The sequence below is a fragment of the Pygocentrus nattereri genome, chromosome 4 (genome assembly GCF_015220715.1).
Source record: "Pygocentrus nattereri isolate fPygNat1 chromosome 4, fPygNat1.pri, whole genome shotgun sequence".
NCBI lineage: Eukaryota > Metazoa > Chordata > Actinopteri > Characiformes > Serrasalmidae > Pygocentrus > Pygocentrus nattereri.
This window is the reverse complement of record NC_051214.1, coordinates 42,966,766-42,991,718: the sequence shown is the minus strand read 5'-3', so window position 1 is coordinate 42,991,718 and position 24,953 is coordinate 42,966,766. Positions and strand designations below refer to the sequence as shown.

Genomic DNA, 24,953 nt, shown 5'->3' with positions numbered 1-24,953 from the left:
CACCTGTAGGAGTTTGTTTTGTACAATTCAGCCCAGACACTGGATGAGGCACAATACAAGACAAACAGGATGGCGGTCATTTACATATATCAAGCAGCATCTTAAACACTCAGTTTAAAGGTAAAATATAGGTTGCAAAATGTTCATGTAAATTAAAAACAAGATTTTTCTTACTTCAAAAACATTAAAATGGTCCTTGGCAGAGTAAAATGAGACACAAGGCAAATGTAGAATAAGGGCCCTTAGACAGAAACAGACACAAGATGGGCAGCCAGGCTGAGCATATGCACCTGCATTAAGTAGCTAATTGACCGTTGAGTAATATATAATGATTACATGTGAGAAATACAAACATCACGTCCATCGAGGCGCTTGGGGTCAAAAAGCAGATGGCAAGACATATATTCTGAGACTAATTCCCAGCCAAAACATTCCACTGCTTTATTCTGTATATAAAGTATCACAGCAGATGGTATAAGATTGCATCAGCAGCCTGAAAGCTCTGAAAGCTCAAAGGACCAAACATACACTATAGGTTAAAAGTTTTGAATGATTTAAATGATTAACTGTGACTGCCTTACTTTGTATACTTAAATGTGTTTAATTGTCTTTGTCTTATTTGCTCAAAAAGGAACCTAAAGAGAGATGGTTTCCATTCAACATTTTGTCATTGCTATATGAGTGGACAAAATATGACGAGTATTTTGACGAGAACTGAAGCTTTCCACTTTGCCTTTACACTTATCTGTAGTTCTGCTGTGAGCACTATCCAGCAGAATCAGTGGTGTGTTGCACTTGTAAATCAGACTTGATGTGTTTCTGTGGCAAGGCAGCAGCTGGACAGAACATTAGTGAGTGAGCCATAGATGGAACTTGCCATTTAAAAGCTGTATGAGAGGACTACAGCCGTGAATTCAATCAAAGTAGCATGCTGTGCTCTAGCAGCTGGGCTTTAGTCTTGAAATATGGCCAGCTTGAAGGGCCAATCTAGGAAAATGTATTGGCACCATTAACAAAAATGACATTCATCAGTAACTTTGACTAGATAGAAACACTGATTTTGTAATAAACATTAAATAATGCGTTTAACTCAATCTGTGCAGTAATAATATATTCAGTAACTGATCGCTTCAGCCTGACTCTCCTTCAGAGGGCAGCTCCAGTGAGATCTACCTGATTCCTCCATTCAGAAGCTCCTGAAACATCATCATCATAGTCAGGTGTCACATTAGGAGGGCAGAAAGAGATAAAACTGTTAAAACTGGACGAAATACAAATGGCAGAGAATTAACTATAGAAATGCTGAGCAAAATGTTAGAGATATTTAATTAAAAAGCTTGGAGGAATTTCTTTAACTAGGAAGAAAAACACAATACATCAGTTGTCAACAATTTTATTTATTGTGCAAAGAAGGCACCGTCCACAATAGTGGAGAGACATCTGGCCTTGATGAATCAAAATGGCATTTTCAAATGATTTCATGCCTAAATTACAGTAAACAATAATTCAGCAGCAAGTAGATTTGATTAAACAGTGGTAGTCACAAAAAAACAGCTTAAAAAGACATAAAACTGTAAATTGTACAACCATTACAATGTATTCCTTTCATATAAACTGATCTGGGGCCTGCCTCTTAATATACTTAGCCAGCTCACTTTAAACTTGGTTTGATTTAACCTCTGACTTTCTGACTCACAACAGTGGATCACAGACCACATCACCATGCAGGTAAAAGCAGGTTATACGAGGGTTGTGCAGCACCACAATGATAGCACCACTGTAAGCCCTTATGTTTTTTCCCCCAATTTACATAAAGCAATAACAATAACCAGCACATCTTCTGAATATCTGCACACTAGATACACTAACTCACTGCTACAAGCCTGAAAGCTAAAAGCAAGGTACGGTCGCATAGCTGAGCGGTTGCTAAGCAGTGACTGTGGGAGAAAATTAAGTGTGTTTAGGAAAGATGAGGAGAGTGTCAGGATTGTGATCGGCTGACAAATTATCATGTTATTTTTTTCGTTGGGCAGCTAGTAAAGTTCTTCTTGTCATAACTGCTCAAAGGGACCCTTCAGGTATTATGGACTGTAATGAGCTCTTGGACCTTATTGTCAGGGGAAAGAAATTATAGTACATAGACAAAAATAATTCCACCTGTTTTTCAATAGTTCTGCATAATCCAGTGGTTAAGACAAACAAAGTCATTCAGAGAGGAATGTTTTTAAATGCTTCATTGTATAGAAACCTGGCAATTCAATGTTGGTGATAGGAGACAGGGGTGACCATGTCTACAACACAAATATGACCATTTTATTTACTTTCCAAACCACCAGTGATGCTACATGTGCTTTCTTAGTTTACATATGTAATATTGATCATGGTAAAATAATGGTAAATCTAAAAAACTGAGTTTTGTTTAGGAATATTTCACCTTACAGCTCCCTGCATGTATCTCTATGCCATTTCTTTGTTCACATTGTACGTTTCTGAAAAATAAGCTGCTCGACTGTTCTCCTTTTTAAAGCAACTGTCTGTCTGTCAAAAACATTACATTTTCATGTGCATATGATTAATCACAGCCTGAGTGTCTAAACCTGAATTAATAGAGCTGTTAATAAAGGCTGCTGTACAGCTTGTTAACTGAGGGTGTAGAAGCTGAAGCTTTAAGAACACTGTGCTTAATGAGACAGACCCCTGATCATCTGATAAATCATCATAATCAATCACAAGAAAAAAAAAACAGATAAACGTAATGCTACCAAAGGCTGTATCAAAAAAGTCTTGTAGCTACAGAAAATCAGGGGTGTGTGCTCTAAGCAACGACATACTCTGGTAAATTGATTTGAGTAATCAGTTGGGCATTTAGTTTTTTGGTATGGCACTGAGAGTAACACAGTTGCCCTCTATGCAGCAGACTCATTTGGATGCGATTCCCTATATGGATAAGACCACACTACACCAATAATTACACTATATTGCCCTACACTCCTGTTCAAAATAAAAAACAGGCCAAACCCAAAATACAATGGCTTATAATGTTAGTTTTGGCCTGGTCAGAGTCCAGATTTAAAGCCTATAGAGAATATTTGGTCTCAGATTAAACACAAACTAGCTTGGCAATGGAAGCCATCAATGCTGTGGAACAATATTGCTTCTTCTATCTCTAAAAGCCTGTATGCAAGTTTATCCATAAGACTTTAACATTTGAAGAAATCAAAGTGAGCCTATTTTATTTTAAGTTGCTTTTAAATTGCATTTAATTCTTTGATTCTAGAGAATTTATTGCCTATTTATTTAATGTTAGGATTATTAAAAGGTTACTGTTCTGCCTTGTTGGCTTGGCCCATTTTGTTTTTTTTTTACAGAGTACATCTGTAGCATAAACGTCCCACTAGATTAGTGTTTGTCAAATGCATATATGTAAATGTAAATTGCTGGGACTAGAAACAAAATATGCAGTGTTTTAATAATTTAACACAATCAAAAAGTTGTTTTCCTAGCTGATTGACTCCCTTTAAGAAAAAGCTAAACTTCATTGCCTTTGTGATCAGGTACAAAATCCAATATATATACATACAAAAATGAAATAGAGTGTGCTTTTCAGTTTTTGGCTCTAAAGTGGTATCCACCTGTGCTTCCTTTTTTGATACACCAGGAATACGACTCACGATCCAAAAAGTGCACAGAACAGACCTGCACCATCTTGCAGTCATCTTCACAGGTGATAGTTTCATTGTAACTTACCATGAAGTAAGTGAAATACTTCTGAAAGGCTTTGCTTTGTGGCACCTCGAATGTCAGGGCAAGTTCATGCAGGCTTTGTGGCTGAATGTCTTTGATACCAAAGGCTTCAGTCATGATGTATTCAAGACTCCAGATGGGCATTTCTTTCTTGTTTGCTTCAGTGAGATTCAAGTAGTACTGCCAGAGATCCTGTAGAGGAGAAGAGGAACTGTTGTGCAAAAGAGTGAAAGACAAGAGGAGCCCTTTTCTGTGGAAGAGCTCTGGTTAAAACGGAGCATGTAATTAAAACTGACACTTCCATTAATCATTCTACAACAGGCCACAGCTGAAGGGAGCCAATCAGCATGTTCGTTCACACCCTGAAACTGAAGGAATCTTTCTTGGCAGAACGCATAGTGTTTCTACAATTAACTTCTTTATTTGCATGTTTGTTTTTTGTTTGGTTAGAGTAGCCTAAACCCATCCTCAAGTAAAATCACTATTAACTCAGTTAAATAATGACTGAATAACAAATAAAATGGTGGAGTCAAATTAAAAACATGCAAATTTTTTTGGCCCAGCGAACAGGTCAGCATATGAGAGTTGAGGTGTCTTAGTCACTGACTGACTGACTGATGTCCATTGCTGAAATACAAATACACAAGCATAATCTGAGACAAGCAGCAGGAGGCGCTACACTCTATTAAACATCGCCCTCAAACACAACCTTTGCTACCAACATAAGGATAACAAATAATGCAGAAATGCATTTACTGAAACACATCATGGGTCTGATTTAGCCATTTTTAACAGTTTCAGTGAAACACTCAATCATCAAGCACTAGTACAAGACCAAAAAGTGCACCAGAATGTAAACCAGGCAGATAATTTGATGTCTGGAGTGATTTTTTTTTTAGAATTATCACTGTTGCCAATGTAACATTAGCTGCCTGGGCGCTATAATACTAGGATTATTAGCATTCACACTACAACTTAGAGAATGAATTGTTTGTCTTTATACAATTTAGAGAAACTCTAGCTAAATCTGTCCTTATGAACTCATACATTTGGTGTAACACAAAATGCTAAGGCTTAAAAATGAGGAGTGTGAGAGACTTCAAAGCAGTCCAACTGCTGAACCCACAAAACAGAATAAAATTAAACCCAAAAAAGGAATCAGGAACTCAGTGTAAATGGCTGAAGTGGAACTGAAGAGAAATTTTCTTTGCAAATATGCTTGAGTAAATGTACTCTCATTTTTAGGTTTTATGTAAATACCTGTGATTCTGTAAACCAATCTAATTACATTTCACTTCTGTTAGGCCTTCAAAAACTTGTTGCTTTCAGAAAGGATCTCACATGGTGCTTTTTAAAGGAGTGAGTGCAAATTTTAACACAAATTTTTGTATTCAAATAAAAATTCAAATAAGCTCTTTCCTCTGGTGGAACATCGATGTGCATGCCGATGACTAGCACTTACCTGTAAGCTATAGTCTTGAGGGTTGTACAGGTACATGCGGACAGCAGGGTTATTTGAATACTGCTCCAGAGGACTTTTGATTGGTGTCACAGCCGGAGCGACAAAGATGGAGTTAACAGGCATTCCTTTAAAAGAATGAAGACATATGATCCACACTCAGAAACATTAAGTACAAGAGTGCACATTTAACTAGAAGAGAACAAGACGTTGTAGCTGTCAGAACTTCTTCTTATTCTTTTGGGTGCTCCCTTTAGGGGTCGCCACAGCGGATCATCTGCCTCCATCTTGCCCTATCCATTGCCTCTTCTACTTTCACACCAACCATCTCCAGGTCCACCTTCACTACATCCATAAACCTTCTCTGAGGTCTACCTCTTCTCCTTCTACCCGGCAGCTCCATCTCCAACATTCTTTGCCCAATATATCCACTATTCCTCCTCATCACATGTCCAAACCATCTCAACCTGGCCTCTCTGGCTTTATCTCCAAACTGCTCCTCCTTCACTGTCCCTCTTATCTGCTCATTTCTAATCTTGTCCATCCTTGTCACTCCCAACGAAAATCTCAGCATCTTCATCTCCGCCACCTCCAGCTCAGCCTCCTGTCTTTTAGACAGAGCCACAGTCTCCAAACCAAACATCATAGCAGGACGCACTACTGTCTTGTAAACCTTCCCTTTCACTCTTGCTGCTATCCTTCTGTCACACATCAGCCCTGACATCCGTCTCCACCCACTCCATGCTGCCTGCACCCTCTTCTTCACCTCTTTTCTACACTGTCCATTGCTCTGGATGGTTGACCCAAGATATTTGAAGTCATCTACCTTCACGACCTCTACTCCTTGCATCTTCACCTTTCCACCTGCCTCCCTCTCATTCACACACATGTATTCCGTCTTGTCTCTACGGACCTTCATTCCTCTCCTCTCGAGTGCAAACCTCCACCTCTCCAGATTCTCTTCCACCTGCTCTCTCACCACAGATTACAATGTCATCTGCAAACATCATGGCCCATGGAGCCTCCTGCCTGACCTTATCTGTCAACCTGTCCATCACCATTGCAAACAAGAAGGGGCTCAAAGCTGATCCCTGATGTAACCCTACCTTCACCTTGAAACCATTTGTCACTCCAACTGCACACCTCACCACTGTCTCACTATCCTCATACATGTCCTGCACCACCCTAACATACTTTTCAGCTACACCTGACTTCCTCATACAGTACCACAGTTCCTCTCTTGGCACCCTATCATATGCCTTCTCTAGATCCACAAAGACACAATGTAGCTCCTTCTGACCTTCTCTGTACTTCTCTACCAACACTCTCAATGCAAAAATTGCATCTGTGGTACTCTTTCTGGGCATTCTGCTGCTCACTGATCTGGACCTCTCGCCTTAGCCTTGCTCCAACAACTCTTTCCCATACCTTCATGGTGTGGCTCATCAACTTTATACCTCTGTAGTTACTGCAGCTCTGCACATCACCCTTGTTCTTAAAAATGGGGACCAATACACTGCTTCTCCACTCATCAGGCATCCTCTCAGTCTCCAGGATTTTGTTAAACAACCTGGTTAAAAAGTCCACTGCCTTCTCTCCTAAACATCTCCATACCTCCACAGGTATGTCATCTGGACCAATTTGTTATTAGTTTTGCACTGGAGCTGTGAGGCTCATGCAGCTAACAGGTAATGGAAGCCACATTTATGGTAAAGGTAAAAATGCATAAACTTTATTTTTTACCAAATACACAAAGCAGGGAGACACACAGCAGGTGAAGAGGTCATGTTTTCAGAAAGGCAGATGGTAGTTGCTTATGTGTCACTGTAAATTTAACCACGTCTGCAACCAAGAAAACAATTTTAAAATAACACTTACCACGAGGTGGACAATATGGAAAAAAAGTATGTTTTTTTTCTACAACAATGCTACATTTAAAAATAATGTCATAGACTATAAATAAAAAACTGTATATGACCCAGGAAGATAAGCGGCTTAGAAAATGTGTGCTTGTGTGTAATCACTCTATGCTATTCTCACAGAGGTTATTCTAAGACATTTAACTGAACAGTCTATTTATTTGGAAATGTTTGGAAATGTCTGCAAATGTACCTTGGCGATCCAGCAGAACCATTATGCTGTCTCTGTGGGTGTGCCCATAGAAATGGCCCTGAATGATGTCACTGTAGCTACGGAATATGTCCACTAGTTTTTCGTTGTGGTGCTCCCACATGGCCGTGGTGTTTTTGGCATAGGGCAGGTAACCAATTGGGACATGAGCAATCACATAAACCTCGGAGAACAACAAGGAGAGGATCAACGACCATGCATATTGATGGTTCAATGTTATTACATACCTAAAAACGCTACAGAAGGTGAGTGTGTCAGAAGCTGCTTAGAAAAGGAACTGTTCCAGTTCTCAAATCCTCGGATAATTTATCGCTTTAATAGACCTCCATATATGCCAAAACCTTATTTAAAACAAAATTAGATATCCTGAAATTACAAACAAGCTTGCAGGACCTCTCCATCAGTTCAGCAGCCCTCTTCACTTACTTTCTCCATGCCCTGTTTGGACAGCTCCAGTGTATCCTGCAGCCACTTGAACTGACCGGCTGGGTCAGTCATGTTCTCGGTCACCTTGTTGGGTGTGTAATAAAGGTTTGTGTTCAGGCTCACCAGCCGGAGACCAGGCTTTATCAGCTGAGAGTAAAAGCCTCCTTTATAAAAAAGTGACAGATAAAGACAATCAGCAAAAATGTATACCAATTCAAAAGCAGCGCAGCCTTATTTAATACAACTATTTAGCCTTATTATTACACACTAACAAACACACCATGAAAACAAATGTAATGAACAAAAGAATGCAATAGCCTGTTCATTCTAACTGCATGCAGAGCAAAGAGGTGGAACAACACTGAAAATAGCCTTCAGTGGGTACCTTCTTGCAGTGTAGCGAGGGCTTCTGGGCTTAGCCATGGAGTCCAAAGTTTGGCTACAGCCTGATAAATTGTACTTGTCTTCACTGGAAGCTGATCCTGCAAGAGAAATAAAAGAGAAAAAGTACAATATAGACAATTTACTACACAATTCTGGAAATTCTGGAAAGAAAACTTACACAGAAGACTTTATAGCAGACGCAAATACAACCAGCAATTCAGAGTGACAACTACAGTGACTGTGATATTGATGGTTATGCATTTATTACTGTAGGGTCTGTTGAGCAGTTTGAGAATGGTCATTTCAGACAATCCTCTTAAATGGAAACTTATTTGAAAAAAAATATTGCTATCTGTTAGAAAGATAGTTATAGCCTAACCACCTCCCACAGTGGCGCCATGAGTGATCAGGCTCCCTTCTGATGATGTACAAAAACTACATGGGGGTCGATATTTGAGGGCAAGCTATTAGAAATGTGTTCTTCCATCAACTGGCTAATGCAGAGAGAAGGAAGAGGGAGCACTTCTGCTAGGAAGGTGAACACTGCTTTATTTATTAGCCGCTCTATCAGTGGCTACTCAAGTAGTTAGGATCTTTGTATTGCCATAGGAGGATTCCTAATGGTTGTGTGGCGTATAACATTAAATGGTGAAATCATATTTTTTGGAACAAAAACAAAGACATTTCAGGGTTTCTCAAATGGAATATGTAGTGACAAGAAGAGCATATGTGATCTGGCAAATAAAATGCAGGTTTGTTTACTTGGCCTCCTTTAAATGTAGTGCTGCTACTGAAACTGTCTAATTTTTAAACCTAGTAGTTTTAAAAGAAAAAAAAAAATCACTGGAAGAATCCTTTTCAAAAAGGTGCCATATAGAACCATTTACAGCACATTCCCCATCAATGTCAAGAACCTTTTCCTCGATGCAAAGAACATTTAAATCATTCAAATGGTTCTGTAAGTGTTCATGGTTTTGTATAGAAGCATGTAAGAACACTTACAGAAACATCTTTTTAAAGTGTGAAGCCATGTGTAATAGCAGCTGTGGCCTGCTGGCAAGTCCTTTCTATTTAAAAGGGGACTCTGACCTACAACTAGAATTTAATATGTTGTTGTGTTATGTGATATTCTTTAGCACAGCAATGCATTGACAACTTTGTATTCTCTTCATGTTTTCGTCCATCAGTGTTCACTACAACTTCCAGCATGCATGCATTTTGCACATAAATCAGACAACCATAGAGAACCCCCTCCGCCCACCACCACAATAAAAAAAATCCACTGATATAGCAGATAGTAAATATAAATGTGATATCTGGCTTCCTAGCAGCATTGTTAGCCATTGCACATTCTGTATAAGCCAGCAAGTTTAATTAATTAAAAATAAATAAATACATAAATAAATAAACAAATAAATAAAGAGCCAATCCTCGTGTACTCTTTCCAAAGTGCTTGGAATTTGTTTTAAAAAGTTCTCCCACCTTCAACATACAGCATAAGAAAAGGGTTTTCAAGCCTTTAAACTGGTAAGTCTCACTCTAGAGACTACTGCAGCACCGCTGTAGGAGGTAAGCAGATGTAATGATGATCACATTTTAGGTTTTGGCCAATTACCTTTCAGGATTAATGAGACCTTTCTTTTACATACTGTCATTGTTCTACAGCCAAAAATCATCAGATGTTGCAGGAACAGGTGATTATGGCTGAAAAAGTAGAAAATACAGAGTAAATACAGGATACAGTAGAAAAAGGGTGAAAGACCTGTGGCCAGTAGTCGTGGTTGCCCAGTGCAGGATATACCGGCAGCTCAGGGAAGAACTGACGTAAGGTGTGAGTCATGTTGCTTATTACACTGATCACAGCTTCTGTGGACAACTCATTCACTGGAACATGAGGAGGACTGTCTCTGCAGAAAAGAGCACACACTTTACACAACTATTAACAACTGACATGCATACAGAGGGCCATTCAGTCAGTAATTACACTAAAAGTGCTAATCCTGCATCGAAGTACAGTAGCGGGACTCCCCATGTAAAATACTTTAATTATGCCCACTGAGCAAAATCAATGCCAGTTTTGGGCTTATCCGATTAACCAGAGCTTAAAGGCAACATACCACAACTCCACTGGCACCGCAGAAAAAATACAGCTTAGCATTACAGCATCTGAAAAATGTGTAGTGTGTTCATTTGTAGTGAAAAAAGTGAAGTCTTTCTCAGTGCATTCCTCTAAAAGTCAAATTATTGCACGTACAATCGACCATGCTTCACCCAACAATACAGTCTTTTCATAGCAACTGCTGCCAACTTGGACATGTTTACAGAACTCCGGCAAAAACCTCATTCAACCTAATGAGAAACTGTAGCGCACAACTCAATATTCCCACATTTAATGTCAAATTATGCTTGTTTTATACGCACATGAGACGTGACTGTTGAGATGAGGTAACATTAGCATGGTGGCAACTTTGTCGCTCAACTTGCCAACTCGCTAGTTTCGATTATCTACAATATGATAGTTTAGCTCGGTAGCACAGTATTTTACACTTGGAACTCAATGTTATACAGCAGCTCTAACAAATATGCTACAATCTCTTATTTGACTGAACAGTATTTCTGCTAGTGTTCTCAAAATCTTGTCCAACTTAGCAACTAGCTGGATATCCAAGCAACTACCTCCCTAAAGCCTGTCCAACCCAGCATCCCAGCTGCTAGTTGCTAGTAGGACTGAACAATGAAACATTTTTATATCTAAATCACTGTAGTGAGCACAAGTTTCAAATTGAGAGGTCACTGAAAGTTTGTACATTTAAACTAGCAATGCTGAGTTGAACTGGCAGTCTGGCAAACTACAATCAGTGTATAAGCCTCAAACCAGCAAAATGGGCAGGCTAGTCTTCACAGCATCAATAAACTAAGGCCTATAGGTTAATCCATAAAAACAACTGTATTTAAATTCCCATCACAATGTTGGTCAAAAAAAAACTATGCCACTATTTTTTTGGAAAAATATTCAGCTCTAAAAGCGACGAAGAGAGCACACATGATAATGGAGTCATGGACTGTACAGCTCTCATACAACCCCAATTCCAGTGAAGTTGGGACGTTGGGTAAAACATGAATAAAAACAGAATACGACGATTTGCAAATCCTTTTTAACCTATATTCAAACTTATAAACTTTATTGTTTTTTGGAAATATTCACTCATTTTGAATTTGATGCCTGCCACACATTCCAAAGAAGTTGGGACAGGGGCATGTTTACCACTGTGTTACATCACCTTTCCTTTTAACAGCACTCAATAAGCGTTTGGGAACTGAGGACACTAATTGTTGAAGCTTTGTAGATGGAATTCTTTCCCATTCTTGCTTGATGTATAACTTCAGTTGTTCAACAGTCCAGGGTCTCCGTTGTTGTACTTTGCGCTTCATAATGCGCCACACATTTTCAATGGGAGACAGGTCTGGACTGCACGCTGTTGTAACACGTGCAGAATATGGCTTGGCATTGTCTTGCTGAAATAAGCAGGGACATCCCTGAAAAAGACGTTCCTTGGATGGCAGCATATGTTGCTCCAAACCCTGTATGTACCTTTAAGCATTGATGGTGCCTTCACAGATGTGCAAGTTACCCATGCCATGGGCACTAACACACCCCCATACCATCAGAGATGCTGGCTTTTGAACTCTGCACTGATAACAATCCGGAAAGTCCTTTTCCTCTTTGGCCCGGAGGACACGACGTCCATGATTTCCAGAAACAATTTTAAATGTGGACTCGTCAGACCACAGGACACTTTTCCACTTTGCGTCAGTCCATCTCAGATGAGCTTGGACCCAGAGAAGCCGGCAGCGTTTCTGGGTGTTGTTGATATTTGGCTTTCGCTTTGCATGGCAGAGTTTTAACTTGCACTTGTAGATGAAGCGACGAACTGTGTTCACTGACAGTGGTTTTCTGAAGTGTTCCTGAGCCCACGTGGTAATATCCGTTACAGAATGATATCGGTTTTTAATGCAGTGCTGCCTGAGGGATAGAAGGTCACGGGCATTCACTGTTGGTTTTCTGCCGTGCCGCTTACTTGCAGAGATTTCTTCAGATTCTCTGAATCTGTTGATGATATTATGGACTGTAGATGATGAAATCCCTAAATTCCTTGCAATTGCATGTTGAGAAACATTGTTCTTTAACTGTTGGACTATTTGCTCACGCAGTTGTTCACAAAGTGGTGAACCTCGCCCCATCCTTGCTTGTGAACGACTGAGCCTTTCAGGGATGCTCCTTTTATACCCAATCATGACACTTACCTGTTTCCAATTAACCTGTTCACCTGTGGAATGTCCCAAACAGGTGTTTTTTGAGCATTCCCCACATTTCCCAGTCATTTGTTGCCCCTGTCCCAACTTCTTTGGAACATGTTGCAGGCATCAAATTCAAAATTAGTGCACATTTGTGAAAGACAATAAAGTTCATCTGTTTGAATATTAAATATCTTGTCTTTGTAGTGTATTCAACTGAATATAGGTTGAAAAGGATTTGCAAATCATTGCATTCTGTTTTTTTATGTTTTACACAACTTCCCAACTTCACTGGAATTGGGGTTGAATAATTATGAAGGTATTTCATAAATAATATCATCATTTGATGACCTGCAGGGAACTCCATGTTATATAAACCAATTGGAATACTCTGTTGCACATTTATACTGGATATTACAGCAAAACTGAAACTTCACCAGGAAAACAAAACCGAAATAAATAAAGACAAAAACTGTGCTAAGGGCCTCATTACAATATTATAGAGACATGGAATTGGTGTGCTCAGCTTAGAAAGCATAACTGTTTCTTAAATTGATAATATTTATAAATCTTGTTCATATACATAAATCTTGTATAATCTTTACAGGAAAACCAAACAGATTTGTATGTATCAGAGGGTTCCAAATGAAATTCCCCTTTGAAAGGTCGCTTTTACAATTGCCCTGCTTTGCTCACGGGTGTTATGGCTGTTATAATAATGGGTGTTATAATAAATCTCTATAATCGGCATCTTGGCTGTGAAAATCTCATACCCAGTCCAGATAATGAAGTCAGGCTGTTGGTCCACGTGCTTCATATGACTGAAAGCTGACTTAATAAGCTGGTACGGAGAGTCACACATGAAATCTCCAAAAAGTCCTGGGTCTGTCACGGGGACGCCCTTTGAGGAGAAGCACACTTTGGTGGGATCTTTATTGACATGATAGGTGGGGTCGAAGTGCAGGTCCGAGAGATGCCAGAATTTGCCTGTAAGCGGAAACAACATTCCAAAGCATGTATGATGTTTTCATCTTGTCATATGACAGGACTTTCTACAGTTTGGTATGCAGTCACAAGATATGAGACCTTATAAAAACTCAAATGACTTGACATTAGGATGTAAACAAAATCATTTAAAGTGGTTTTTAAGTTTTAAGAAAAACAGAGTGATCCTTGTTCACAATGGCGGTGAGAGGAACCAGACTTTAGAGTTTAATGTCTCTAAAAGCTCCCTCATAGAAAATGACCACACAAGATATGAATACATTATTTGTTGCCTGAGATACAGTTTTATGATGGTTTTGAGATAAAGTTTCTTCAAGCCATTCACGATGGAAAGATGCACGCAGGGTGTTACAGTATGAAACAGTGCACAAAGTATACCTGCTTTTACAGATTCACCCGGTCTTACCATCATCAACATTACATATCGTTGCTGTTGGAAGAAAACCTTGTACCATTTTTGGCATTTTTCAGTTTTTTACATAATTTGAAAGTATCTGTTACTCTTTACATTGTTTGTAAATTTTATGCTGAATGGCCTAAAAGAAATGACCCAAAATAACATGGGAAAAATTCGGGTTCCACTGACTTACATTGAAAGTGAAGTAGGTTTTTTCCTTCTCCTGTAAAGTTACTATTTTGGAGATTAATGCAGTACAATAACAAGGTTTTCTTCAGACGGCAGTGATATAAAAACTCAGAATATGTCTGAATTCACGGGTAGTTTTGAGGAGTAAACAAAATGGTAATATTAGTGTTGTATACATCTGGCTCCTATCAACACCACTGTATAGAAAACTGAGCCAGTCAGTTCCTCCACATAAACCACCTTACATTAAACTTCTCTGAAAGACTTTGCTTACATCTCAAGGACTGATCAATCAGTGGAAATCCACTTTAAGACAGACCCCTATTAAAAAAAAATTGAGTGAAAACTGTCACTACTGATTACATAAGCAAGTAAGTAATTTATTATTTTTGGCAATTGAACAAGTAATTAAATTATGACTTATTATGAATTATGACATGACTTAACTGAACTAAAATAGCTATAATCGAGTTTATATGCCAGCACTCAAAGTACTGGACATATATATATATATATATATATATATATATATATATTCTACTTATATTTTGGAATGTACTGACAACATATAACAACATATTTCATGCTTATTCGGGCTGAAAGTTGAACTAAAGTGAAACCAAAACAACAAATCTTGAACATGTTCAGGGTCAGGCACAGGTTTTAAACCCACGGAACACAGAAGCAGCTGTTCAGCTTCATGTCCAGGTTCTGGGAATGAGAGCATTACTGCAGTGTTAATGGAGTCTGTGAGAATGCGAGACCAGCAGTGCACTTACTTCCTTCCTGCAGGTGTCTCTCTCTAATGGACTCTTTTATTGGTGCTGAACAGACGAGCTGGTAGAAAAGTGGTCCAGACAGGCAGAGCAGCAGCAGCAGCAGCAGCTCCATGTTTAGCTCAGCTCAGCTCAGAGCTTCAGTTTCTGTGAAGAGTAAAAACCCAAACGGGAAGCTTGTACTGGTCACGTGACGGTGTTGTTGCCCAATTCCCACAGTCATGTGAGCAGACTGGATCCTGCACTGCGCGGGTCGAAGTCGCCGACAGGTTTCATTCATAGACCTGCGTACAGAATCTGCAGATATAGGCTGAGCTGTTCCGTGTGGTCATTTATAGACCAGAACACAGAAACCATAGTTAGGTGAAGGTACCTGGACATAATACTCAATTAAAAGTGAGTCTTGAGACGAAGCTCGAATGAAACTCCTGCACGTTTAAGGAGGAACGGTGAATTCAGCCAACTTCAGCCTCGAGTCTGGAGTAAAAGGGTCGTCGGCATTTAAACACGAATATAAGGGAAAAGTAAATAATCGAACAGATAAATTAAAGTTAATCTTTTGTCGTGGTGCGCGACGCATCGACTAATGTTTGTGTTATTGATACAACGCGCGTGAACTGTGTCTTTCACAAACGAGTCGGCTTCCAACGTTCAGAGCCGACTCAATGAGCCGATTCGTTCACGAACGACACGCCACTTTTTCAGGTGCGTTTGATTGACGGTTTCCTTTTTCATCCTTACACAGTAGATTCTGTATCGCAGTCGCTTGAAATGCGTCCGGTGGAAGTTATTCTTTATTTATTTATTATCTAAAACTGACTTTATCTAGAGTCAAATCTAGAAAGAGTACTGAGATATTCTCACCAAGCCGCACTAGCGGGCTGCATTACTGCCTGTTATAATCAAAAGTTGTAGGAACACAGTTTAGATTAGAAAATGTGGGCTGTTTTAATCCGAGCCCACCTTAAACTGAGACCGAGAGAGCATTCTCTGTGTAGATAATAAGACATAGTTTCAGACGCAGTCCAAAATAGTGCACTATATAGTGAATACGGCATAGATTCAGACAAAGTCCAAAATAGTGCACTATATAGTGAAAAGGCCATAGATTCAGACAAAGCTCCAAATAGTGCACTATATAGTGAAAAGGGCACAGATTCAGACAAAGTCCAAAATAGTGCACTATATAGTGAAAAGGGCACAGATTCAGACAAAGTCCAAAATAGTGCACTATATAGTGAAAAGGGCATAGATTCAGACAAAGCTCCAAATAGTGCACTACATAGTGAATAGGGGATAGACTTGGCCACTTTGTCTGGGTTCAACCGCAGTAACTCAATACTGACACAATAGTACACTATATGGTGAACAGAGCATAGATTCAAACACAGCCCAAAATAGTGCACTATATAGTGAACAGGGCACAGATGTAGATGCAGCTAAAAATAGTGCACTATACAGTGAAAAGGGCATGGATTCAGACACAGTCCAAAATAGAACACTGTAGCAGTGATGGACAAAGTACACAAATCATGTACTTGAGTTAAAGAAGACATACCCAAGATAAAATGTTACTCCAGTAAAAGTAGAACTTCCTCCCTTTAGACCTCCACTTGTGTAAAAGTACTAAAGTATTTGCCTTCAAATGTACTTAAGTATTGAAAGTAAAAGTTCTAGAAGATTAATTATGGTTCTAATGTTCTGTTATCATTTTTATAACAAGACTCTTGCTTTATCAACTCATTTTAGGTGAAAATACTCGTGTGTGACTTTTGGTAAACCAGTCTTTTAATAGAATGCCATTAGTTAGTCACTGATGTCTATTAATATTATCATAAGCGCAAAACACTGAAGGCAAACACTTTCCATTAGGTTGAACCTGAATCTGGATCTGAAATAACTTTTTGTGAACGAGCAAAGTTTCAGTTTCGGATTTATTTGCAACTTTTATTTACAAGTTTAATAAAAACTTGTTTTAAGCTCAGGATCACAAATGAGTTTTGCTTTAGTACATTGCATCTGTAGGTCTCTGCTCATAAACATAAACTAGCCCAAACAAATTTACTATAAAATGAAAGTGTTTGTATAAATTCAGAAAAAAGACCCGTCAGTCACGACTGCATATTTGTATATATTTTTTATGGGAATTTAACCAAAATTATGTGAATTTCTTCATTCTCATGAATTTCTAAGCATTTTAACACCACGCAGAGGCTGAATCAAACCAAACTTGTCATGCATTTTCAGAGTGTGATTGTGAACACACATTTCAAGTTTGTACTAATAATTAAAAAAATATATTAATATATAACTAATTGTCATATATAATAATTAGCCCATGAGAAAATCTGCAGTGTATAATAGAGATTCAGGTTCATGTCCTCAAGTGAAACGGAGAAAAATATATACTTAGTTTTAATGTTGGATACATTTGTAGCACCCAGTTAGCAGAAGTCTTAATGGTTCTTGAAGAGTTGCAAGCCCAAATACGAAATACTGCACAATAGTGCCTCTTTCAGGCTGACCAGGCTCATTTAGAGGGACTGAGTATTGGAAGGGAATACTACCAGTTGACCAAGTTTAATGTCTGTATGACTTGTGGTTCAGTCTTACTGGTTAATTTTAGGACAGAATAAGAAGAATCCTACCCTAACAATTACAATAGGGTTCCAGCACTATGTGCTCGGATCCCTAATAATAATGGGCCTCATTTGCCAACTTTTCTTAAAACACTCTTATGGGGTTATCACAAAGATTCTGATATTCACTAATGTTCTCTTAGTTGGGATTTGTTCTTAGCAAAGAACAGAATCTACACACACTCAAGAGCACAAAGGTGTGAACAGTTTTGCAGTTTAAGAACAAGTCATGAGTCGGACATAGAATTTTTCTTAGGACTTTATGAGGCCACATTTAAGAACAAACTTTGGACGATATTGGTGAATGGAGCCCAACAATACTATAGTTTTAAAGCAGCTGCATCAGTGTCAACTGTATTCCATTTAAAGACACCGGACCTTTTGGTTTATTTCTTACTGAGCCTAAGACAGCTTTGCAGTGATCTATCAGGAAAGAAAATAATAACACGTTGCAGATCACATTCAGATCATGCGTCATCACAATCAAATGAGGTGTAAAATCCTGCTTGTTTCAGATTTCAATCAGCCTCGCTGATCTTCTCGTAGGTGCGCACTGCCACAGTGTCGTCATAACTCAGTGTCTGGAAAAACACAATGAAAAGTACATTATTATATACGTTTCAATACAACCTCTAAACTTACAAACGAGTTCACAAGTCTGTAGTGAGCTAGCTCATTCTCACCAAGATCATCTTGCCATCTTGGATCTCGCGGGTCAGGATGCTCGTTTTATCGTCCCATTTCCATGTTTGCACTAATTTGCCTCCTTCCAGGTTAACAACAGACTAGAAGAAAAAAAAACTTCTAGTTAATCTCACAGGAGCCATATAGCACTCATTCCCCATTTAACCCATTGGGTTAAATCCAACGGCCTATAAATTCACATCATCACCTTCCATTCCCATGATGAAGTGTTCGCAATCCCCACCACCACCCCATCTCCTCCCCTTTCCTCCATCCTGCATCAGTCCTACTAGAGCTTTGAGTTCTCCCCCCTCCCTCAATCAATTCTCTATCATACTACCACCACATGTTGAAGGCATGGTCTGAACTCACAAACAGTAGAATGGGTGGGAGTGTGTATGGCAAATGACATCATTGCTGTAATTTGGCACTCCAGATCATCACAACATTTGCAGTAACACACAGATTGTGATTGTTCTACTTCTTTTGTAAAAGAATAAACAAAGATTATGGAAAAGAGGCTCAACATAGGTTCAAATACATATCTTTACAGCCAGAAAAGTAGCTCTGTCAGTTTTCAACAGTACTGACTAGTGTTGTTATTTAGTGACCAGCTTTGAGTAGAATGATAAAAATATGGTACAAAACAATCTCAGATGTAACCAAAGAATCAGGTATACAGTGCTGTGTAAATGTCTTCAGTAACAACTATAAGTTCAGCGACTACTATGAACATCTAATTAGGATTTAAGTCTACTATTTTCATATTGACGTCTCTGATAAGTGCTATGGAAATGAATTCTAGGTTCTTACTCTGGTTGGTTTGCTGATCATATTGTCGTCAAACTCCTCGCCCAGTACAAATGAGTTTTCAGAGCTGCTGATGCTGGTCTTTAGTTTTATCACTACCTTCTCTCCATCTTGGTAAATGGAGGTCACTGGTGTAACTATATTCCCAACTTCTACTTCTTCTTCTACAAAACCTGTGAAAAAAACAGGAAATGAGTTGATTCAGAAAATTTAATAATAATAATAATAATAACAAAAAAACAACAATAAATATATTTCTTAACAGAAAAAGAATAAGGATAGCCACTACGGACAAATAAATATCTTACCCTTTGCTCTCATGTATTCTTCAAAGTTTTCACTGCTGACCAGTTTCCAATTTCCAAAGAAGGCCTCCATTTTACAGATATAGTTTTGAGTCTGTTTCTGTCCTGTTTGACACAAAAGTTTTACTGCTCTTTCAGGTCCAGCTCTCCTGTGTAATTTGTACAGGTGATCCAGATTATTTATACACAAGCTTGTGGGCGGAGACCACATGTCATACCTGGGTGTCAGGCTGTTCTCACAGACCTGACTGGTTGGTAGAAATTGTATGTTTTAAATAATTTACTATGAAAATGAAACGTCAAAATATGAATATTTTCATAAAAGGGGCAATTCTGGCTACATGAAGCACTGCAATACCAGATCACCAAGCTTGAAGCATAAAAACAACCATGAAAACTAAGTACAGGATTTATTTTACAGCATCATGGCATTTTGTACATAACTTACAAGGGACATTAAGGTGGATTCAGAGCAAAGTTAACAGAGAAACAACAAGATTCCACACAGGTTCTTCTTTAAGTGTACAGACCTATGTTAACACAGAGAATGAACACGGAAAATAGATCAAAGTCTAAACCGACAGCATCTTCCTTGAACTGTTTTCTTTTGCTTTGCTATTGACATCACTGAGGAAAACGTAAATGCCTTGAACGCAGACAAGTCATAACACTGACTTAACAAACAACACTGATGTTTACAGTCTCAGCAGTACAACATCAGACACAAGTCAACAGTAGCCGACAATGAAAAGTCAGTAGACATAATGTACTCCATATTTACACACAAAAACATCTTCACACAAGTACCTGTCACAAAAATCTTAACAAAGCACATTTTTACAGTAAAAAACCCACAAAGTAGATGCTGTGGCGCTGACCACAAACCAAACGTCAGAATTGTACTTACATGACCAAATGGAATGTTTTGACTTCTGTTGTGCAAAAAATTGGACATTCTTACATCTACATATCAACATTCAGTGACGATTTCTGTAAATAAATCATGAGGTCCCTTTTTTAAACTAGGGAAATAATGTCCTATCTGTTTCCACAAGAACTTCAGCCCACTATTAAGCACTGGCTGCTTTTGTCTTTTTGAGACACAGATGTAGACCAATGTCACCCAGATAGGAAATTTGAACCATTTGCTGGCCCTTTGAAAGTAAGGGGGGTTTCAAAGGGGCTCTGCTGGGTGATGGGCATCCTCCTCCACTGGCCTGCTTCAGAGTGGCCTTGCATAGCTCAGAGCGTGGCCATAACAGTAGATTGGTCATTAGGTTCAGAGAAGAGGTAGACCATGATAGACCACTGGTGTCTTGGCTCCTCTCTTGAGTTCAGTTCAGGGTAGCAATGAGTGAAGTTATGTTCCCTCTGCTTTGTCCTCACCCGCGTCCTTGGTCGGGTCACCTGAGGATGACCCCTCTCCTTCCTGACCACCATCATCTGTAAAACGTATAAGCACACAAACAGAAATGATACAAAGTTAAAGAAATCATTAAAAGTTTAGAGACTTTCTTTATAAAGTCAGAAAACATGGGAACATTTTTGTACAACTGGTCAAACAGCATTTAAAGTGGTGATTTAGGCAAAAAACACTGTCCAATTGGAGTCAACAAACAGTAATTCAGTGAAATTAATGTAGGGTCAGACCCACAGCTTACCCACTATCTATACCTGCTTCAGTGAATGAATTGTAAACTGAATGAAAATAATAAAAAGGTATTGGGAGTCGTGGTGTGGACAATGGACATTGGAAAAGGTCAAAAAAAGCTTTGGGTTAAAAAAAATATTTTCTGTATCAGACTCGGCCACAGTACACATCTCTATTCTGAAGTTCGATTCTTTAGAGTTGCAGTCGAGTTATAGGGTTAACATGTAGTGGAAGCTCAAAGCCACCTCTTAATTGTGTTCAAACTGTATATTTAAATCATAATTACACACAACACCACAACACAACAGTTGAAGAAGTGGTCTCAGACTTGCTTAAGTTTGCAGACAACGTATGACAATGTTATCAACAAAAATGCACAAACATACAGACCAGGCATGTCAAACAGGGGACGAATACACTGTGTGCACAATTATTAGGCAAGTGAGTATTTTGACCATATTATCATTTTTAGGCATATTTTCTAACGCCAAGCTGGATAAACTTGAATGCTTAATGGATTTAAGCATAGCAGGTGATGTATCTGTGTAATGAGTATCTGTGTAATGAGGGAGGGTGTGGCCTAAGGAGGTCAACACCCTATATCAAGGTGTGCATAATTATTAGGCAGCTTTTTTCTTTAGGCAAAATGGGCCAAAAAAGAGATTGAACTGACTCTGAAAAGTCAAAAATTACCAAAAGTCTCTCAGAGGGATGCAGAACTCTTGAAATTGCTAAGATTTTGGGGCGTGATCACAGAACCATCAAACGTTTTGTTGCAAATAGTCAACAGGGTCGCAAGAAATGTGCTGAGAAAAAAAGATGTAAATTAACTGCCAAGGATTTGAGAAGAATCAAGCGTGAAGCTACCAGGAGCCCATTATCTTCCAGTTCTGTCATATTCCAGAACTGCAACCTAGCTGGAGTATCAAGAAGTACAAGATGTTCAGCGCTCAGAGACGTGGCCAAGGTAAGGAAGGCTGAAACCTGACCACCACTGAACAAGACACTTAAGCTGAAGTGTCTAGACTGGTCCAAGAAGAATCTGAAGACAGATTTTTCAGAGGATTTATGGACTGATTAAATGAGAGTGACTCTTGACGGACCAGATGGATGGGCCCGTGGCTGGATCAGTAACGGGACAGAGCTCCACTTCGAGTCAGACGCCAGCAAGGTGGAGGTGGGGTACTGGTATGGGCTGATATTATTAAGAGCTGGTTATTATTATTATGAGCTGGTTGGACCTTTTTGGGTTGAAGATGGGCTCAAAATCAACTCCCAAGCCTACTGCCAGTTTTTAGAAGACACTTTCTTTAAGCAGTGGTTCAGGAAGAATCTGCATCTTTCAAAAAGACAATGATTTTTATGCAGGACATGCTCCATCACATGCATCCAAGTACTCCTCTGCCAGTAAAGGCAAAAAGATGAAAAACTTATGATATGGCCCCCTTCCTCACCTGACCTGAACCCAACTGAGAACTTGTGGGCAATTCTTAAACGGGAGATTTACAGTGAAGGAAAACAGGACACCTCTCTGAACAGGGTCTGGGAGGCTGCGGTCGCTGCTGCACAAAAAGTTGATCGTCAACAGATCAACAAACTGACAGACTCCATGAATGGAAGGCTTATCACTGTTATTGAAAAGAAGGGTGGCTGTATTGCTCAATGATTTTTTTTTATTTCTCAGAAATGTTCATTTGAAAGCTTTGAGTTGTTTGTTTATAATTCTCACTTGAACAGATAAAAATAAAAAGGTGAGATGGGAAAATGTGTTTTTCATTTAGCTGTGTAATAATTCTACACCATTATAGTTGCCTAATAAATGTGCACATATAGATATTCTCCTAAGAAAGCCCAAACCTCACTTTTACTTTCTTAAACTTTCATGTTTGAGGTTTATTAACATTTTGGATTAACCGAGAGCACTGGAGTTGGTCATTAATAAAAATAATCCTCAAAAATAAGACTTGCCTAATAATTGTGCACACAATGTATGCTGCAGAGATTAGAGTTCACCCTCATCTAAATCTCTGAATCCCATTAATGAAGGCCTTTCTAATTAGCTAATGAACTAAATCAGGTGAGTTTAATGAGACAGCGTGCTTAAGTCTGCAGTGTTTTGGCCCGCCAGGACTGAAGCCTGATACAGACAAACTTCAGGCTTTAGGACGACTGCCACTGCTGTTTTTGCTATGTGATATACTTTTTTTTCCATTTTTTTACTGTTATACATTGTCAGACACTATACATGCCCATGTATCTGAGACTGTTTAACATCTAGATGTGGTTTGAGACAAATATGCAATAGTTGTGCACAATGTGGTTTAAACAAAGGGAGTGCGATAAGCTTTCAGTGCTCATTACAGTAGCTCCACTACAAAACCAGAGAAAACTTTAGACACTTTAGTCTCTGCTGATCGATCCTATTTGGCGTAGGGAATAAACTGTGTAAATTAGATTTTTGTCCTGACCATTGCTTTAAAGAACAAGACAATAACTGCAATAGCAATAAGCATTCTTTTCTTCTTAAACATTCATAGGAATGTTTGACAGTAACCTTTTAATGGCAAGTCTCCACCTGAGGGGAAGAGACGTGGACATGAAAGCAAACCCCTGATGCTTTCCTTCATATCATACCTGTAGAAGTCTGTTTTCTGATATGCAGAATTGGCTCTAAATACATTAGTGTTCACAGTGCTTTCTGTTTTGTTTTGACAGGAATCTTTTGGGAGGAAAGGGCTGCCAGGACAAATCGCTAATGGAACACCACTTATGATGATCAAACGTCTACCTGCTTTGATGGTTATGGCTGGAGCACTGCTGGCTGCCATATGTTGAACAAACTGATTAAATGTTTATGCAATCTATGCTACTTGAAAAATGTGTATTTTATGTGTATTTGAGGACGTTTTCAACCTTACATTCTGAATCAAACAACGTTTATGAGCTCTGCTTTGTCAGTTAGTACAGGAGTCAGCTGCTTTCTCTTTCAGACTCTGAGCTATTTTGTGGTTTCTGGCAAAATGCACAGCTTTCTAATACAGCCATCCACCATCTTCAATAAACCTGTAAGACACAAGTTACTCAGTACTGCACACTACATAGAATGCTCAATAGCTTAAAGCCAGACCTCAGGGCTCTTTATTATTATTAGCAAGTGCTGTCAAGTCGACTCCTGGCAACCATATGGATAGTGTTTCTCCAGAAAATCCTGTCTTCTCTTTGGGCCTTTAGGCTTCTGACTGGCTGGTTCAGGAGTCCTCTAATTGTATCCATCCATTTTTAAATGGTCGTCCTCTTCTTCTTTTTACCTTCACCTCTTCCAAGCTTAAAGGTCTTTCCCAGTTAATTGGCTCTTCTCAAAGTCCAAAGTACGATAGTAAGATTTGGTCTAGGATCTATTCTTTCGTCATCCAAGGTGCTCTTAAAAAGTCTTTGCCAACACCAAAGTTCAAAGGCACCTCAAGTCAAAGGCATCTATACTTTTCCCATCTTGCTTGTTTATTGTCCACCTATCATATCCATAAAGAACCACAGAGAAAATCACAGCCTGGACAATTCTCATATTTGTTTGTAGAGACAAATCATTGCACTTTAAGATCCTTTCAAGCTCCTTCATTCTTGTTGTGCTGTAAGCCAGTTGTGTCATATTTCTGGCTGTCACACCCTGACCATGGCTTTAATTGAGAACTACTCATGCTTATAAATGCCTATAAAAGACTTGTATTCAACACAGTTACAAACATTTTACAAAAAGAAAAACTGAAATGAAGCAGAAGAAAGCACACCTCCAACAGAAAGCTCAGCAAGTTTGTTTGGCAGGTCTGCTGCTCCGGGGCCTGCGGTGGATCCTAAGATATCCGGCATGGCATTTCGCCGGCCAGTCCGACCCGTGGCGGCAAAGTCAGTGACGACAGGCTCCACATCAGTCATCTCTGGACCTTCTCCTCATAGCATTATCTGCAAAATATCAAACAGTTTTTAGTAATTTATTCATTTATTCATTCTATCAGTTATTCATGCAATCAATTTTGCTTGGAGCTGTGCAGAATATATTTTTA

At 39.0% G+C, this 24,953-nt stretch overlaps 3 protein-coding genes across 3 annotated transcripts in view; all 3 read right to left on the bottom strand.

The window, feature by feature from the left end:
- Nucleotides 1-1,377: 1,377 nt before the first annotated feature.
- On the bottom strand, nucleotides 1,378-15,033 carry LOC108424458 (acid sphingomyelinase-like phosphodiesterase 3a). Its single transcript, XM_017692503.2, has 8 exons — nucleotides 14,810-15,033; nucleotides 13,213-13,426; nucleotides 9,906-10,050; nucleotides 8,145-8,241; nucleotides 7,760-7,923; nucleotides 7,316-7,496; nucleotides 5,207-5,331; nucleotides 1,378-3,936 (listed from the first exon to the last, which is right to left on the bottom strand). Exons 1-8 carry the CDS (start codon nucleotides 14,919-14,921, stop codon nucleotides 3,604-3,606), a joined length of 1,371 nt encoding a protein of 456 aa, XP_017547992.1. The 5' UTR covers nucleotides 14,922-15,033; the 3' UTR covers nucleotides 1,378-3,603.
- A 1,992-nt stretch (nucleotides 15,034-17,025) lies between these two features.
- fabp7b (fatty acid binding protein 7, brain, b) lies at nucleotides 17,026-19,429 on the bottom strand. The gene is made up of 4 exons (XM_017692504.2): nucleotides 19,248-19,429; nucleotides 18,943-19,112; nucleotides 18,129-18,230; nucleotides 17,026-18,026 (listed from the first exon to the last, which is right to left on the bottom strand). Exons 1-4 carry the CDS (start codon nucleotides 19,315-19,317, stop codon nucleotides 17,964-17,966), a joined length of 405 nt encoding a protein of 134 aa, XP_017547993.1. The 5' UTR covers nucleotides 19,318-19,429; the 3' UTR covers nucleotides 17,026-17,963.
- Nucleotides 19,430-19,637: 208 nt separating this feature from the next.
- The window catches only part of LOC108424460 (protein kinase (cAMP-dependent, catalytic) inhibitor beta), a 53,756-nt gene continuing 48,440 nt past the window's right edge, over nucleotides 19,638-24,953 (bottom strand). The window contains exons 2-3 of the mRNA XM_017692505.2: nucleotides 24,681-24,852; nucleotides 19,638-20,687 (exon numbers count right to left, since the gene is read on the bottom strand). Coding sequence (XP_017547994.1) covers nucleotides 20,605-20,687; nucleotides 24,681-24,825 — 228 coding nt within the window. The 5' untranslated portion in view covers nucleotides 24,826-24,852 and the 3' untranslated portion in view covers nucleotides 19,638-20,604. The remainder of the gene's footprint in view (nucleotides 20,688-24,680; nucleotides 24,853-24,953) is intronic.

Coding starts and splice junctions, on each gene's coding strand:
- LOC108424458 (XM_017692503.2), bottom strand. CDS start 14,921: ATGGAGCTGCTGCTGCTGCTGCTGCTCTGCCTGTCTGGACCACTTTTC. Junction 7,497..7,759: donor CCAAACAGGGCATGGAGAAA/GTAAGTGAAGAG, acceptor TTGTTCTCCGAG/GTTTATGTGATTGCTCATGT. Junction 5,332..7,315: donor GGTTCTGCTGGATCGCCAAG/GTACATTTGCAG, acceptor ATTCTTTTAAAG/GAATGCCTGTTAACTCCATC.
- fabp7b (XM_017692504.2), bottom strand. CDS start 19,317: ATGGAGGCCTTCTTTGGAAATTGGAAACTGGTCAGCAGTGAAAACTTT. Junction 18,231..18,942: donor TGATCAGCAAACCAACCAGA/GTAAGAACCTAG, acceptor TTTTTCTTCTAG/TCTGTTGTTAACCTGGAAGG. Junction 18,027..18,128: donor AAGATGGCAAGATGATCTTG/GTGAGAATGAGC, acceptor GTGTTTTTCCAG/ACACTGAGTTATGACGACAC.